Here is an 18,082-nt window from a genome sequence, read left to right as displayed (position 1 = left end):
AGAGAAATTTCCCCCCCAAAGTTCAATTGTGAAGGCATTCTGCTTTTTTATTCTTCCAATATTTTTCGTGAGAGAAATATAGAAAACAGCACCTTTCTGTCATTCAGAAAACCTGAAATAGTTTGTCTGTTCCAGTCTTCTGTGGAGTAATAAAGATAATTCAAGTGAAAAACAGATCTCAACATAGAGAAACACAACATATTGTTATGTTTTTGTTACCTAAAACTGTGGTCAAGTTACATATGTGTTTAAAGATAAATTAGATTACTTTGCTATAATATTTTTGCAATTTGCGTAGAACTGCCTGCTATAGATGAGGGACAATAATGATCTCTCTTTTACGGTGATGCCAGAATTTAATGAAACTTTCACCATAGAACTCCACACTGACAATATTGTGTGAAGTCTTTCAAAACAGCCTACTTCGGATGAATAAGATTACTTTAGTGTTTTGGATAACTAGATTATAAAAATCCTATTACACAAATTTACACCGTTGCTAGGTAAATTGAATCAATAACTTTAATCAGATCTAATAAAAAAGATACTTAAGGGAAGTAGCTTTTTTGCTTAATTCGTTTTCCCTTTATCAGTGGAGTTACATGTTTGAGTATCTGATGTCGATTTAAAATTCTAAGAAAAGCTTGTGTACAGTAGAGTGTGGTTTTGATATATTTGGTGAAAGGTTTTAAGGCCATGAAGCTATACATGACAGAAGGTGACATTGATTGTCATCAGTGTTTTGGATTGCCAGGATTTTGAGTTTTGCATAAATTCCTATCTAAACTACATCAGCTTTTGCTTAAAGATAACTGTAGAATTAGGTGAAAAGGAATAGTTAAATTCAGGTGTGTGTGTTTTGTTTTTTTACAGAAAAATTCAAACTTATTAGTTGTTCAAAACTGGAAAGATAGAATTTTTGTGAAGATGTGGGTTTTCGTCTTTTCCTGAATGTACTTTTTTTCTTTACCCTACTGGGACTCCGACTTAGGTGATTCTGGCATGAGTTAAAACTCTATCATCTTAGCTTTTATAATGATGTAAAAAACACTCCCTTTCCACATCAGGCTGGTTCCTCTGCAAAAGTGAATCTTGCATTGAAAAGTTACTCTTTTTAGAATTCTAAGTTACATAAAGTTGCCTTAACTTAAAATTATTTGAGGTCAACACAGCTACTGAGCATTTACAGAGTTCAACAAGTAGACTTGCGGTGTTTTTTCAAGCATTTTACTGATAATGTTGTGAAAATAAGTGAACTGATGGGAATCTTGTGAGAGTAACTCAGTTGTAGAGATGACCTATATATCTTGTGCATGCTTCCTTTATTGCACGGTGTCCTTTTTGAGGCACAACAGTTGCATGACAGCAGACAATGAAAGTCCTGTATCATATGATTAAATTTTTAATGGATGAAGTGTACTAGGGAGGAAAATGGAAGTAGAAACATTTTGTGTGTCTTTGATGGAAGCTTACAGGGGGAAAAAAAAATACATTTAGTACAAGTTTATACTCGTTTTTCATTTTTAATAGCGGTTTATATGTCTTTACATTGCAATAGTAGTATACTCACTTTTTTTACTGCTATAAGTGTTGCTGATATGCTCAGTTTTTGTTGGTTTTGAGGTATTTTTGGTCTGTCATAGTACCTCTTGGTTTCTTTCCTTTGAGTGTTAGAGAGATCTAGGGTTTCAGAAGGTGTAAAGGAAAATGAAATACAACACCAGGCTCAAGTCTGCAAAATCTAAACTAATGTTTCAGCACATTTCTAGAGAAACAATTAAGAAAGTTTAATTACAATTCAGTTACAGTTTTTAGTTAAAAATGGAGAGGATTTTCAGTTTTTATATGCTGCTGTGCATTTTTTGCATGTCTTTATAATATATAAATGGCATTTAAGGTTTTCAGGTTTGCTATCTAATCGTGTAATTTATAAAGAATTAGATGGAACAACATATAAAACAAAGAACAACAACATAGGCCTGAACATAAAAATCATGTAAAGTTGTAAAATGTGAAGTGTTTCTTAGTAAACTTCAGTTTAATAATAAGTAATTACTTTCTGTATATTTTTGTTGAAGAGTTCAGTTATTTTTCAAGTATTATTAAACATGAATGTCTACAGGTTTAAAATAATTATTTTGCTTAGCACTAGATTTGATTTTATTTTAATCTAATAAATTCAGTGTTTCAGTTCACGAATTAAGTGTGGGAAAACAGAAGAAATTAAACTGATCGATATAGTTACACAGTTTTGTAATTTAATTCATTACAAAGAAAATGAAAATAAGTTTTTTATTAATTTTGCAATAACAGTAAAATATACATAAATTAATGAATAGGATTGTAATTACTGTACTAAAGATAGCAAAGGCTGTTTTAACATTATGAAAAACCATTTGTAAGTCATGCCTACTGTATCCTTTTCTCACACTAGAATGTTCGTTTGTTTTTTCTGATTCTCAGTACTAGTTGCATTTAGTTGATGGACAGATAATTACAGTGGTTACCTTCCGTTTCAAAAGTATCCAAGCTGAGGATCTGTCTTGGAGTAAACTGTTTTCTTCAGTTATTTCCAGATTAATTTTGACAGCTATATTTTATAGACACTTTCAACTATGTTTGGTTGCATAATCTCTTCCACCAATGTCTGAGTTGCATCTTAATTCCTGTTTGGAGCCACTGGGGACTCTCACACCATTTCTTACATTCTAAATACTTTGTCTGCAGTCATCTGGACCGTTGGAGCTTTGATAGGTCATCTTTTTCCATCCTAACATAATTTTTAAAACCAAATTTTACTTTAAATTTTTTTTTTTTTCCCCTGGAACTTCAAATGCATAGTTCTCTGACCATCTGTTCTTTGTTCCTTCTCTCCTTTTCTGCTAAACCTTTGACATCAAAGAACAGGCAAATGCTGAGAAATACTCCCTTTGAGAGCTCTCTTAGCAGTGAAAGGAGGAGAAAAACTGCCTCAATTGTTCTTTTGTGGGCAGATGATAGTTTAGAGTTTGGATCCTGCTTCTTTTTGCAACCATCTCTCCACTGAAGCTGAATACGAATGGAAAATTCCAAAATAAAAATATACCCTTAAAGGGCAAGATAATTTTCTTGAGAGTTTTGGCAGCCAGTACAAGGAATTCTCTACTGCGAATGGAAACTCTGTAATCAGAAGGAAGCTTCTTGAAGTCCTACTGTTTCTCTGAAGTGTGGTGAGAGGGCAGGGGGAAGAGCTCTGTTACTAATTTTCAGCTTTTTTAAGGATTTTTTTTTTTTCTTAAGAGTGAGCATAGCATCACTTGGGTAGCTCTTTCTTTACTTCTGTTCAGTTTTAGATAACAGGATGTTATCCAGAAAATCCAGATCGAGAGATTGGAGTTAGCATCATATTTGACCTTGGTCTGGTCTTCGCAGTCTTGGTTTTCTGGAGCTGAGTGATAAACCAGAAGTTCTGCTTCGTAGTTCTGCTTACCTGTCACTGAGATTTTTCGTGTTTGTTGGTGCTCTCCAAAAGTTCTTGTGAGATGAAAAAGAACCTTTGGGAAAGCACAGAGTATATAAATGGCTGAATAATAACTTCAAAAGTAAGACAGCTCTTCTCTCTCAGAGGATGCTTGGATCTTCTTCAGTATCATATGTATAAAGGATTTGAACTGCTCTGCGAACCTAAGCTTATGTTTCAGTCCCAGGTGGCATCTTACGTGATGGGTGTCCTGACTCTTTAGCTGAAGATCCTTGGGTCATGAACTTAATCATGAACCTTAATCATAGGCTTTGTCTATGGTCGGAATAGTCTTTAAAGTCTTGCAAATGAACTGTTGCTTGCTCTAAAAGCATTAATAGTCTGTTACTTTTAACTGATCAGAACTGTTTTCTGCCAGTGTAGCAGAAGGGGTTTTTTTAGTTGTTAAGTCTTAGTTTGGGGGTGTTTTCTTTGTTTGTTTTTTAATGCTATGTTAATGTTCTGTAGGTCAAGGGTTTTGGGGGGACAAGAGGTTTGGTACTCTAATTTTGCTAACTCAAGTGTATTCTTCTTTTGTGTTGCTTCATGAGAAGTGATGATACAGCCCTCACTCAAAAAGTATTAAGCTTTATCTAGTTGTGTTAAGAACCATCAGGATTTTTTAGGTCTGTTTCACTGGCAGGAAGATTGTGCCTCCTGTTTATCCTTTCATTGAGAGCGGCAAGAACTTGCCAATTACGCTGGGTTGGATGGATTCAGGTAGCAATCTTTGAGGCATTCAAGACTTCGAATGAATGTATGTGTTTGAAATACATATATCACACTGTAAAATCTTTAGCAGCATTGAGAACAGAGAGCAAACTTTTACAATTGCAGTCTGTATCATGGTCTTCTATGAATATCTCCATTAAAGATGAGGGGGTAAACTTCCTATTCTGTTTAGGAAAAGATGGTGTAAGTAGTAAGGTATTTTAGACCAGCATGTGTTAGCTTGAGAAAGATGTTCTGCAGTAGCAAGTACTGAAAAAAGTGGATTTGTTTGAAACAAAAATACTATTTATATAGATTAAGATGTCTGCAAAGCAGAGAGACTTTGTACACACATAATGTCTGGTCTTGTATTTCCGTTTCTTCCAGCTGAAGTGATTTTTGTTCTCAGATGGGCTCTCTGTGACATGAGCAAAAAGACTAATTGAACTCTGTTTTTCCCATCTGCCACCGGCAAACAAAACAACAACAAAAATCCTAAAATAGGCATTTCAACAAACTAGAGCTATTCTTGTGGTGAACTGAATGACTTTTTTTGTAAGGAATATATATTGATGCATATTTTTACTACTTGAGTGATTCACATTAGCACAAAAACTAGTTGCAATTTGGGCATACTTTCCTGTACTTCAGGAATTCAGGAGATAAATGATTCAATAATTTTGTCACTTTCATGAAATGATTTACTCCCACTGCTCACTAGAGGGTAGGCTTGGGATTATAATGAGTGTTTTACAGTGATACTGCAACAGATGCACTGTCCATACCAGGTAGAAAAAGAAAAGGGAATATTACAGAGTTATACTAATTTGTAACATCCATAAATATGAAACTGTATTTTTCATTATAGACCTTTTTCTTATAGAAGCGGAAAGGATTTTGTATGTGCTGTATTTTTCTCTGTTTTGGGCTAGTAGACTTAAGACTTTCACCAAAAGCTTTTAGCATATCAGTATATTGTGGATACACAATGCGCTATGTTGGGTTATGTGTTCTCTGATACTTTGTTTAAGTAACAGAATAGCAAAATGAAAGGAATCCTAGGTTGCATTATTTTATTTGGTAGTAGTATCCTGTACACATAAAGAAGAGAACTTGGAGAACAAGAGTCTATGTATAGAATTATATGAATTATTCTGTTTAAAAGAACAAATGTTCTAACCTTGTTTGTAGGAGTAAGTCTTGTGGATAATCAGTTTTCAGTGCTTTTAATTGTGGCTGAGAAAAACTTTTATATGTAGTAGTACCTGTGTGCATGTACTTAATGCACTATTAGCATACTTGCAGATAGATGCTTGTAGCATATTTATGTGGTCAAATTAATTTCCCCTCTGAGCAGCACTCATGATTGTTTTGTTTTGGGTTTTGTTTTTTGTCAATTTAGGAAAATATTGCGTGTATGTAACATAGTGAAATGTAGATTCTGCAATAAGATTCAAACTCATTTTTGAGACTGTGTTAATTTTCTGTTGTACTGAACCATAATGAAGATTCTGTTTGTTCTGCTTTAGCTGTAAATCTCAGAAATACTGAACTGATATTCTCTGTTTCTTGCTGTTGCTTTTTCACTTGTAACATGTTGAACTTAAAATGGCATCCTTTAGACTCTGTTACAGAAATGCTTTTTAAAAATTCAAGTCTGTTAGTTAACTTGCACAATTTGGGATGCCATAACTAATGAGGTTTACAGAGAGAGCAGTTTATCTTCTTATCCGATTGTGTTTAATCTCTTGTTGTGGTACTGAAGTGCTGAACCATAATTTCATTTGTGTATGTGGTTTATTCATTTTCCCTCTTTTGGGAAATTCAAACACATTTATTTATTTATTTATTGGCTGTGTTCTGAAACTGTAGTGAAGCAGCGTTGAGAAGATGGCATTGAAGTTGGCCCAGAAAATGGTTGATATTATAGTGATTTCTGTTACAGAATTATCCATGTAGTGTATTGAAGACCGTGTATTGACCTTGAGAAAGTTCTTTCTTCACTTGCATGTGGGCTAGAGGAGGTAGTTCCATGCTGCAGTACTGTTATGTTGCAAAGCAAAGAGCAGGCTGTTTGCATAATATTGTCATTTTTGCTTAGGCTGTCATATCTGTTCTTCCTGTGGTGGCATGCAATTGTTATCTAAGCCAGGAAAGAATAAAGAGATTTTTCTTGCAGCTCAGTATAGGAGAATAATAGTAATAGCAATTTTACTACTTGTCCTGCAGTTGCTCACAGATTCTATATTGTATCCTCAGTTGAGGCTCTTTCATCCCTTTTAAAAGTAAAAAGCCTCCACTGATTTTAAATAAACAAATCACTTTTAAGGAAAGAGGCAGAAAATTATAGCGCTAGACTGTAAAATAAACTTACTTTTCCTCTTTCACTAAATGATCTGATCTAATCGATTGGTTTATTACTGCTTTCTTTCTATACAGGTCTGTCTGGTTGCAGTATATAGGCAGTTAAATACCGTAATAGTATTTAAAATTTTCACAGTATGTTTTTCTAATGTTTGCATGACTGAAAAACAGGAAAATCTTGAAGTTTGTTATTTACTAAATAATAGAGAATATTTTAGAGCTGTGTGCAGAAAAGAGGTAGTAGATTCTGACAGGTTTAAGTTATATATAATTTTAGGACTTTACTAAAAGATTTTCTGTAGAGATGAAAAATTCAACAGAGCCTGTCTTTTAAAGGCAGTACAGCTCTCTGTGTGTGTTCAGTATGCACTATTGAACTGTATGATTTGTTCTCCTCCAGCATCTACTGTTGTGTTATTGCTGTTGTATGATCCTATACAAATTATGCTCTGACTCTTCCTTAATGATTCTTGTCTCTTCTGTTTTTGTCTGAACCTGCTGGTTTTCCTTTGTGTTTAGGGTAGCCATGTTTCTCTGCTGGACTTGCTTGGTAGTGTGCTTTCCCTTTTTGTGTGAGTTGCTGATTGTAGTAGCTTTCCGTTTTACTGTAGTATTCAAGGCCAGTGTGATGCTTTTCTACATAACAGGTATGTGTGCTGTATGTGGGACTCGTTAAAGTATTTTGCTTGAGGGCATGTGGCTGAAAGAACCTCTTTGAAAATGCAGACTTCAGACACTTGGTAGTTAAATACCCTGTATAGAATTTGAAATGCTAAGGATGTATGTTTTGTTTTTTTTCTTTTAGACTTTGACTTCAGTGTGCCAGGGTCAATGAAACTTCACAATCTTATCTCTAAACTGAAGAAATGGATCAAAATTCTGGAAGCAAAAACTAAACAGCTTCCAAAGTTCTTCCTCATAGAGGAAAAGTGCCGCTTTCTAAGTAATTTTTCAGCTCAAACTGCAGAAGTAGAGATACCTGGAGAATTCCTTATGCCAAAGCCAACGCATTACTACATCAAGATAGCAAGGTAACCTAAAAAGACCCTTTGGTAGTTGTAATTCTGAAAATAGAGAAAAAAATGAGAACCTCCTCCATCCGTCCACTCTGCAAAAGTAGATGTTGTGTACATTTCATATATTTAAATTATGTATATAGAGTCATACTTTGGTATAACACCTTTATTTTTTTTTTATCTTCCTTCGGTAATTTTACATTGCCTCACTAAGCAACTGTACTTAACGTGAAGTATGAAGAGTATATTTGGTTTTCTTTTATGTTGATATAAGTTGAAATTAGTTCTTCTCTTGTAGTCAATAGAGGTACTATTCTTCAAAATAGTGATAAAGGTCTGATCTAATGATTAATTTTGCTCAAGAACTGTGTTTTCTTAAAAACAAATAAACAAAATCAAACAAGAGCTTTTTGACCACAAAAGAGAAACCATGGGCTAGCTGGATAATATAATTGTACCTTGTAATACAGTTGCACTGCCTTATTTCTTTGGAGGTTTTTTTGTTTGTTTGTTTTGTTGGTTGTGTTGGGCTTTTTTGTGGTTGGGTTTTGGTTTTATTTGGTTTTTTTTTGTTTTTGTTTTGGTTTTTTACATCATGATTTAATATCAGAGGAGATTAGCTCAGGTGCTTTAATATCCCTTTCTTCCTGATAGGTTTATGCCCAGAGTGGAGATAGTTCAGAAACACAATACTGCAGCTAGAAGACTCTATATCCGAGGCCATAATGGAAAGATTTACCCATATCTGGTAATGAATGATGCTTGCTTGACAGAGTCTCGTAGAGAAGAGCGAGTATTACAACTTCTTCGCCTTTTGAACCCCTGCTTAGAGAAAAGGAAGGAAACCACAAAAAGACATTTGTTTTTTACAGGTACTGAAAAGAGATATTTTTTAATTAAAGTATGTTATACTCAAAGATTATAATTGCTAAAGTTTTTGACAGTTACTAATCACTGATACTGAAGTTTTTTGACTATTCAGAAGGTAAATTCACATCTGTCTAGGTGATTAGTCTTCTCTGGCATTGTAGCACCCCTCTGAAGTAAAGTTGATTGCATGTGATTTACGGTGTTTTTAGAAGAGCTTATGTGCATCATTTATGGTATAAAGTTCAGTTGTGAGTAACACACATAAGGCAGAGGCGTGCCCATTGGATCTGTTGCTATGGAAATGGATACAGGTACTTCAGAACAAGCATTTAGAGACAACTGGGGAGGGACAGAACACAACTTTTTCTCCCCAAGTTGCAATATATGAATATTGAATTTCTTTTACCTCTTCCACATAACACAGAAGAAGAAAGAATTTTTTTTGGTAGGGCTTAGAATTTGATATATAGTTTCTGAATTCTCTGATATGAGAACATATCTTTGTAATTTTTGAAGTAACTTTATATATCCATGGTGATGTTTACTTTCAGGAATATGTACTGACTGGTTAGTTGTTGCCAAATAAAATCCATTCATAATCTAGATATTGGATGCAGGACTTCTGTTGATCATACTTCTATGATTCTGTAAAAGGTTACTTGGTTTGGAGAGTGTACTTTGCCAACAGCACCACCTGGCAATGCTTAAATATTACAGAATTAACAAACCTAATGGTAGGGAGGCCTTGATGAGAGTTAAGGAGGGTTCCAATATGATTTATGTGTATAAATTGCCAAAATACTCATGTAGTAAAAAGCTCACATATTTAGGCATTTCAAAACAGAAACAGTGAATGAAGGCTGAACACACAGTCTTAACTCTTCCTCTTTCCTTGTGTGTCTTGGCTTTTTCATATGTTGATTATAAATAATTCATTCATGAAATGAGAAACAGAATATCAGAGTCTCGCCTGGCAACATACTTGATCTGCTTGTGATTCAAATACTAATGTAAATGCTTTAAAATAGTTAAACTCTTGTGTTTTCCAGATACTAAGGCTGTTGGCAAGTTCCAGCTTACAGCTGTGTAGCTACTTCATATTAATGAAGTATAAATACTTTTCATTTCAGAAGGTCAATGAATCACTTACTAGCTTCATATAAATGAGTTCTGTACATTGCATTAGTCAGTTCTAATAATCCTTGGTTGGTGAGCAGGAAATATATTATGGATAAGGGAAACTTTAATCAAAGACACTAAGACAAAGCTGCTACTTTGCTGTTGTCCTGTTAAAAAATGCTGAGATCTGATTTTTAAAAAGTATGGTTTTATCAGTCCTCCTTTTCGGGCTAATAGTATCTATTGACATGAAGTTGCTGTCATGAGCTTAGGTGGCCAGATGATGCGAGTTGCACTTAGAGAGCTAGAAATGCGTATTTTGAGTTCTAACTTTAAAAAGACAAAAATGTACAAGCCAAAGGATTTGTTATAATAAAAGGTAAATATAGTATCTCTACATATATGAAGACAATTTTGCATCACTCTGAGGCCAAAATGACAGAAATGCAATACATAAAGCCTTGAAAGATGTGATAAACAAGGCCACTGATACAGAAGTATATCCTCTATATAACATGATTAGTAAAGTAACATGTTTTCTTTCAGAGAGCTGTTTTTAAACTGTAGTGTTTTTGGAAATAATTCTGTACCTTGTGGTTTGATACTATGTGAAAGAACCTAAAGAACATTCATTTTTCTGCTGCCAGAGGTTAATGGAAGCAGACCAGAAGAAATAGCTCATTAACATCCCTTCTGCAGAACGCATTTTCTTCTTTAGGATTGAAGAAATTACATCAAACAATTTAAATGCATTTAAAAAACTTTTCCGTGTATTTCTGAGGTTAATTATTACAGCTTCTGAGGGAAATGATGAGAGAACAGTTTTGGTGGTAACTGGAGGTTGCTGTCAAACAGTACAAACAGTGTCACTGGAAAAGCTAGCTAATGGCAGAGACCTGGTCTGTCTTGATGTAGGTGGGGATGCACATAAGACTCAGTAGCATGATAGATCTGTTGAGCACCATAAAACAGCAAACAGGGTTTTTGCAAGTTTACTGTTCATCAAGGAAGAGCTCAGCGGCTTAAGTTTTCTTATTATTGAATATTTTGCTGTGTCTTCCCTATGTTGTTTTCAAATAGTGTCACTTAAACATCTATTCCTCAACTATGTTCAGATTTTTTCCTCCAGTTATTCTGAATCACTTTAAATACCCTATTGAGTTTAGTAGTTTTGTTCTTCAGTCATTTTTATTGACATAATGCCAGTGTCATGTAATCAGATATTACGAACCCATCTGCATCTGAACAAAACATTACCTTCTTTTCTGCAGATAAAGAAAAGTAGGAAGAATAACAAGTGCTCAATTTTTTTTGCTAATACAGTTGATGTTTCTGTTAAGATAAAAAAAATCTATCATACTTGCTTTTTAACTGAGTTTGTGAATTAGTTATGAGTGTAGTAATAAAAATTTTCTCTTGTTACACTTCAGTTGATTATCACAGTTGTGTGTTAAGGGCTGATACTTGCATGCTAATTCTTCTCTTAGTATTTGGGTTATGGATTAACTGTTTTGTTTTATTTTGCTCTCTCTGCTCCTGACCCCTGCCACCATCCTCTCTCACCCTTCTCAAATACTCCTAGTTCCCCGTGTTGTAGCAGTTTCTCCACAGATGCGTTTGGTTGAAGACAATCCCTCTTCTCTTTCCCTGGTGGAGATCTATAAGCAACGCTGTGCCAAGAAAGGCATTGAGCATGACAACCCTATTTCTCGTTACTATGACAGACTGGCAACGGTCCAAGCACGGGGGACTCAAGCTAGCCATCAGGTACTAGAATATAAAATAAATTTTAATCAAGGGCTTTTCTTGAGGACTCTACTATACTGTGTCCAATCCCCCCCCTCCCTGACTCTTCACCTCTTATTAGGTGCGAGACATTTTGCAGAGGTGGTGTTTTGATTTTGGGGGGTTTATTTTGTTTTTGCTTAATGTATTATTGGGAACTCTTATATCTCTTTGGTATTTTAGATTGTCTTGGAAAGCTTCAAAAAAGCTGTATTTGTTTTACTCTAGGTTGTTTTGGGTAACTGCAACTGAAAACAGACAAGGTGTTGATTGCTTTTTGGCCCTTTCCTATAGTGCTTTGAAAATAATTGATAACATGAGAAACAGCTTTCCTAATTTACATAAGCAGTTACAGCATGGTATGTGATGCAGGCTTCCCCATGTTCTTCTTATGTATCTCCTAAAGTTTCCAGTGGATTGATTTCATCTAAATCGAATGGAAACAGTTGAGTAAGCTCACCCTAATAAATGATAGTACTCAGAAAGAACAAAGCTGCCTCTCTCTGTAACCTCCATCAAAAATCTAATTGTGATTAATAAGGTTATTTAATGTTTTTTTAATCTTAAGGTTAACGCAAATTCTTACATAAAATGCCAGTCCCATTTCACATATAGCTATTAGAAAATCGAAAGTATACATGTATCACAGACATCATTTAGAAAAACTATCTTTTCAGGCTTTCTTTGTTACAAAATAAAATGAAGTGTTACATAACATCTGTTTCTATTTTGAGAATTTTTCCTTCAGGTTATGGAACTCTTTAACAGCCATTTAATTGAAGTCAGTATGACTATCATGCTTTCTGGTGTAATAAAACAGATCCTAACTTTATTTCTTTTTCTAATTAATTAGGCTAGTATATGCTACAGTAATTAAATATTTTGGTAGGTTGCAAATGTTTACATCTAGGGAAAAAACTATTGCACAGTGTTCACTTACAGAAACAGTTGAATACAGCTCTCGGCTTTTATATGTCTGTATTTTTGAAGTAATTTTGCTGTAATACGTGTTACAAATTACTTTACCCAATGTCTTTCCCTATCTTGTGTAGTAAAAATCCTTCACCTTTTACCCTGTATATGAAGAAACCATGCAGAGAGCCATCTTTAGGTTGCATGCTTTGTAGGTCCCATGTATAATTTCAAATCTCGTCATTGTGCTTAAAATAAAGGGTCTTATTGCTGCAAAATGCATACCCAGCTTGCACTGAAGCTAGAAAATAGTGAAGTATGTTCCGTTAGTTTCCCATAAGAAGTGCAGCATCATGACTTGAATGTCTCTTTAGCTCACATCTGACTTTCTTGAAAGTCTTGAATAGAAGATACTTCAAGTTGGGTTATATAACTTTTCAGTCTCAGGTTTTCTGACATGCCTGTTTGTGGTTCTCATGCTTATATGGCTTTATTAAAAATTTAGTCTTTTCAGATAAAGAATGTTTTTCTAGCTGTGCAGAGGATGGGCTAACAAAATATTATGTGTGTTTTGACAAAGAAGTCAGGAAACAGTGTTGGATTGAAAGTGTCCAAGTTCAGGATTTTTTTCCTAAAATGGGATATAGCAGTTGAGATAAGTTGTTTGGTAGTTCCTTTTGGCATATTTGTCTGTTGCTAAAAAGTGTATTAAACATGATCTCTTTCAACTAATATTTTTAATATGTAGGTTCTCAGAGATATACTTAAAGAAGTACAGAGTAACATGGTGCCGCGCAGTATGCTTAAGGAGTGGGCTCTACATACATTCCCCAATGCTACGGATTACTGGACTTTTCGAAAGATGTTCACTATTCAGTTAGCCCTAATTGGCTTTGCAGAATTCATCTTTCATTTAAATAGACTCAACCCTGAAATGCTGCAGATTGCCCAGGTATGCTTTAGTTTGTTCTAGATGCATGCTGTCGTCTTTGATCAAATGGAAATTTGGACTATACTTCTGAAATGAGTCAAAACGGTAATTCGACATACATAATTAACAGTGCATTTCAGTAGGCTTTTCATTTATATGTGATTGCACATCATGTAGGTAGTAATTTAAACTGCAGTCCCTGTGGACATCAACTCTACCTTTTGTGGTGAGAATTTAGAACTTTGTCTGTAAAATTGTTCTTAGATATTGGAACTGTTCATGTAAATGACTGATAAGTCTCTCTTTTTAGTCCTCCTTCAGATATATTGCTTTGAATATATCTCTGTGTCAAACAGATTTTAAAAAAAAAATAATTTAGAGCTTCATTTTCTTAAAGGGGAATACCCTTTTTCAAATACTGTTCTCTTTTCAGCATTGCCATCATGTCAAGCTACAACTCCTATTAATAGTGATTTTTCTGTTTTAACCCAACATTTAAAATGAAGCTTGCCACCTTAGTAGGGCAAAGGTGGTATATATTAGTCTTAATGACATTTTAATGCATGGAGGGCTATACTCTGTATAGCAATTAAGATTCTTTAATCCCTCTAGATGAGTGTTCAGATGCTTACCCAGAGTGAACAATGCATAGAGAACGCTTACCCAGAGGTGGGATGCATAGAGAACAGAGACCTGTCTATCTGCATGACTCCTTATAGACCACGCTACAAAATAATCTATTCCTTAAGTTTGATATTACAATAATATGTATTTAGTAAGGGGTTTTGAACACATTTTGAGAGAAATACATAGCTCACTCTGCGCATGACTTTAATTTTAACTTTTTTGCTCAAAAACTGTTTGACTGAAAGAGCAAAAAGCCATTGGAGTACTATTTGTACTCTGAGTATTAACAGTAAACAAAAATCGAACTTCTTTTAGTTTCATTAATGAAAATCTGTTCCTTTAATTACTTTTGTGCATCTTGCTTTTAAATCCAGGATACTGGCAAGCTAAATGTAGCTTACTTTCGCTTTGACATTAACGATGCTACTGGAGATTTGGATGCCAATCGTCCAGTTCCATTCCGGCTTACACCAAACATTTCTGAATTTCTTACCACCATTGGCGTGTCTGGTCCACTGACTGCATCTATGATTGCAGTAGCTCGCTGCTTTGCACAGCCAAACTTCAAGGTTTGTATACCTTTTGAAAGGTTGTTTGCAGGCATGGCAATTTATAAACTAAACAGCACTTTCTTGGTTTAAGGTAGAAACTTAAGGTAGAAGCAGAACAGTCAGTATTTGTTTTTAAATCTTACCCTAAGGTCATCACAGAGGCCAGCTGAAATGTTTGCAATTTGCCTTTTTGGAAAGAATAGGAGGAAGATAGGTGTAATTCTACCCTTAATTTAATTTTTTTTGTCCAAACCTGTTAATTCAGGCTGATTGTTTCAGTGCTCTAGCCTCATAAATCCTTACAAATTCTGCCAGTGTTAAATAGTAAAATGACAAATGCAACATCATTTAGAATCTTCAAAATAATCTGTGAATAGAAATGTCTCTTGGCCCTTTGTTAGCAGAATAGAATGCTAAAGATATACTGTTACTTTGATGGATTCTAGCTCTTAGCAGGGTGTAGTTTTCTAAAGAAATTGTCTAACTTCCTTTTAAATTCTAATGCTTTCCAAAAATGATGCATCTTGCACTTAGGCAAGCAATTTGCACCAGAAAGACATTCCACAGAACATACAGTAGCTACGGTGTGAGCTAGTTACTCTTTAAAAGATGGAAAATATCCTAAAGTGATTTTTTTCTTTATAATACAGAAAGCTGTGTTAGAGTATTTTTTAATAATTCATCATCTTACATTACAAAGCATGTCTATACATGCAAATGAATTCACAGACGTAGCCTGTAATTTCAACATCTGAATGATGTATGCCCAATTAGACTTGCCACATCAATTTGGTGCGGCCCCACCTCGGGTACTGTGTGCAATTTTGGGCACCTCAGTATAAGGAGGACATCAGACTATTAGAGTGTGCCCAGAGGTGGGCGACCAAGATGGTGAGAAGTCTCGAGGGCAAGACTTATGAGGAGTGACTTATGAGGAGTTGGCTTGTTCAGCTTGGAGAAGAGAAGGCTGAGGGGTGCCCTCATCGCAGTCCACAACTTCCTCAAGAGGGCCAGTGGAGGGGCAGGTGCTGATCTCCTCTCTCTGGTGACCAGTGACGGGACGAGAGGAAATGGAAAGAAGCTGCGTCAGGGGAAGTTCAGGCTTATGAAAAGGCTCTTCACTGAGAGGGTGGTTGGTCACTGGAACAGGCTCCCCAGGGAAGTGGTCATGACACCAAGCCTGTCAGAGTTCAGGGAGCATCTGGACAACACTCTTAGTCATATGGTTTAGTTTTAGGTAGTCCTGCGAGGAGCAGGGAGTTGGACTTGAAGATCCTTATGGGTCCCTTCCAACTTGAGTTACTCTATGATTCTGTGATTTGTTGAAGATCAGAGCACAGGTGCCCATTTATTCTTTTTGGAGCGATGGGTGCCTACATCAATTCAGGCATGTGGTGATTATTGCTTTAGATTATCTATCTTTTGGACTTAAGAGGAATGCTTTTAACGTTTTCTGCATTTATCTTTTTTACAAATGTCCATGAAATCTATTTAATATGTGTTTGTATATGTTGGCCTATAACACCTATATGTGTTATAAAATGTTTTATTTGTTATGTGCAAACAGTGAATTTAACTCAGACTGGATACCTAAAAGTTTGTTTTAGAAGCTCAAGACTGTTGGAGTTGACAGATTAATGTCAGTAACTCAGCTCCGTGATGAGAAGAAACCAGAAAACTATTTGTTGCAGGCGTTTCTTTTTCATCCAAGGATAGAACTGGCCTGTATATACCTATGTATATACATATATATTATATACATACGTATGTATGTTGCAGTCAGCATTCTTTCCCTGTTTGGCAGAAAACAGTATTCCCTGAGAGTGTAATCGTTGTGCAAAAAACCCTCAGCTTTGCAAAGCACTCAATCTTTGCACAAGTCTTCTGTGTATGTGTGCACATGTGTGGGAAAAGTCATAAATTTAGTGGAGTCATTTAAAAATAGAATATACGTGACTGTGTGTATGAAGAACTTAACATATGTTATAGTTTATGTGATTTTTCATTTCTGTAGGAGTCATTGTGTTGTGTTTTCATAATGAAAGCTTTTTATGAAAAGAAACACCTTGAGAGGAAATAGTAAAGACAGTTGAAAGGCACACTCATCTTGAAAAGACTGAGATTGCAATGCGGGACCAAAAGTACCAAAATGCTGTTGACTAAAATCTAGTTACAATTCTGTAATCCCTGATGGTTCTTTGGATTAAGTATAATAGTCTGATTTTTCTCCTTCATATAGGTTGATGGCATCCTAAAAACTGTGCTACGGGATGAAATAATTGCATGGCACAAAAAAACACAAGAGGATACTTCTTCTCCACTCTCAGCAGCTGGGCAACCTGAAAATATGGACAGCCAGCAGCTGGTTTCACTAGTTCAAAAAGCTGTTACTGCTATCATGACTCGACTTCATAATCTTGCTCAGTTTGAAGGAGGAGAAAGCAAAGTCAACACTCTGGTAGCAGCTGCAAATAGCTTGGATAATCTCTGTCGGATGGATCCTGCCTGGCACCCCTGGCTGTAACTTGAAATTTTTCAATAGCTTTTTTTGCTGCTGTTTGTGGTGCGAGCCATATATTATGTTAAGAAAATGTGAAAAAAGCTTTCCAGACCATGGCTTACCTGTCACACTGCATTTTGTTAGTCTTCATTTTAATCGTGTTTACAGTAATATGACAATTTTACTGTTTTTAATTTCATGAGGGGACATTTCCTCCTGTTTAAGAAAGGTTGTTTAATATGCAACAACAGCTTTCACAAATAGCTTAAAATGAAGAGAGGAAACTTAAATAATGTACAGAAAAATCTTATTTTATGATGAGGACTATAAAACTAGCATTGTTAGATTTAGGGTCTGCCATTCCTAATAACCTGCAGTATATAAATTTTTTATACAATAGTAATTATTAAAAAAAAAAGACAGTATTCCCAGTTACTGAATTTTACTTTGTGAAATTTTACTTAATCACTGTCCCTTCATTATATCAAATTGAAGGCACAAATAAATACTCTGCCTTTAAGATTGCTTCAGATTTACACGAGCAAAGTTGGTTTGTACAGAGAATTTTGTACCAAATGTATAGAGGTGACTTTTTGTTAGGCACTGAGAAAATGATGATCATATTGTGCTAGCTTTTCTTGGAGCACAAGCTATGTATAGTAAAAGTGTAAACCATTTGGAGTATTTGGTTTAGTTGTGGACAGTGTTGGGGGGGGGAGTTTATAAAAAGGATGGAAAAAATCATCCTTTGATACATGTATTTGGCTGTAATAGATAAAAAAAGTAAAATCTTATAAAGTTCTCTTTTTTAAAAATGTTTAGAATTACAATAGCTTCTTTAGAATGAATCTGTTTCTTTGTAATTTAAGAAAAGATCGGTTTAATGTTTCACTCGTCTTTCTGTTGTGTTAGCATTTTTATAAAACTTCAGTGTTGAGAATGTTAAATTTGTACAGAGTGATTTTTTCAAAATAAATATTTTGTAAAACTCTCTATGGTATTCATTTTATTTAGAATATTTTTAATATTATACTATGGACGAAATAGAAAAGACCCAAAAGCAGGTGTAATCTTTAATAAATGAAAATAGCCTGTATGTTAAAGGGTGGTGACTGTATTAATGAGACATGGATGTGATGTTCTCATGTATGGTGTTGAATTTGTTTACAGAAGAGCTGCAGATAGGAAGTATGTATA

The 18,082-nt window shown here is 34.9% G+C and overlaps 1 protein-coding gene across 7 annotated transcripts in view; it reads left to right on the top strand.

Moving 5' to 3' along the window:
- Positions 1-17,837, top strand: part of TRRAP (transformation/transcription domain associated protein) — a 101,936-nt gene extending 84,099 nt beyond the window's left edge. For all 7 annotated transcript variants that reach the window (XM_072877813.1, XM_072877812.1, XM_072877814.1 and 4 more), the window contains 6 exons: positions 7,380-7,605; positions 8,245-8,462; positions 11,162-11,346; positions 13,025-13,228; positions 14,209-14,403; positions 16,625-17,837. In XM_072877813.1, the coding sequence (XP_072733914.1) occupies positions 7,380-7,605; positions 8,245-8,462; positions 11,162-11,346; positions 13,025-13,228; positions 14,209-14,403; positions 16,625-16,909 (1,313 nt within the window). In that variant the 3' untranslated portion in view covers positions 16,910-17,837. The remainder of the gene's footprint in view (positions 1-7,379; positions 7,606-8,244; positions 8,463-11,161; positions 11,347-13,024; positions 13,229-14,208; positions 14,404-16,624) is intronic.
- The last annotated feature ends 245 nt before the right edge of the window (positions 17,838-18,082 follow it).

Source organism: Ciconia boyciana, chromosome 13 (genome assembly GCF_034638445.1).
Source record: "Ciconia boyciana chromosome 13, ASM3463844v1, whole genome shotgun sequence".
Lineage (NCBI taxonomy): Eukaryota > Metazoa > Chordata > Aves > Ciconiiformes > Ciconiidae > Ciconia > Ciconia boyciana.
The sequence above is the reverse complement of the archived record's forward strand: the minus strand, read 5'-3'. Positions and strand labels throughout refer to the sequence as shown.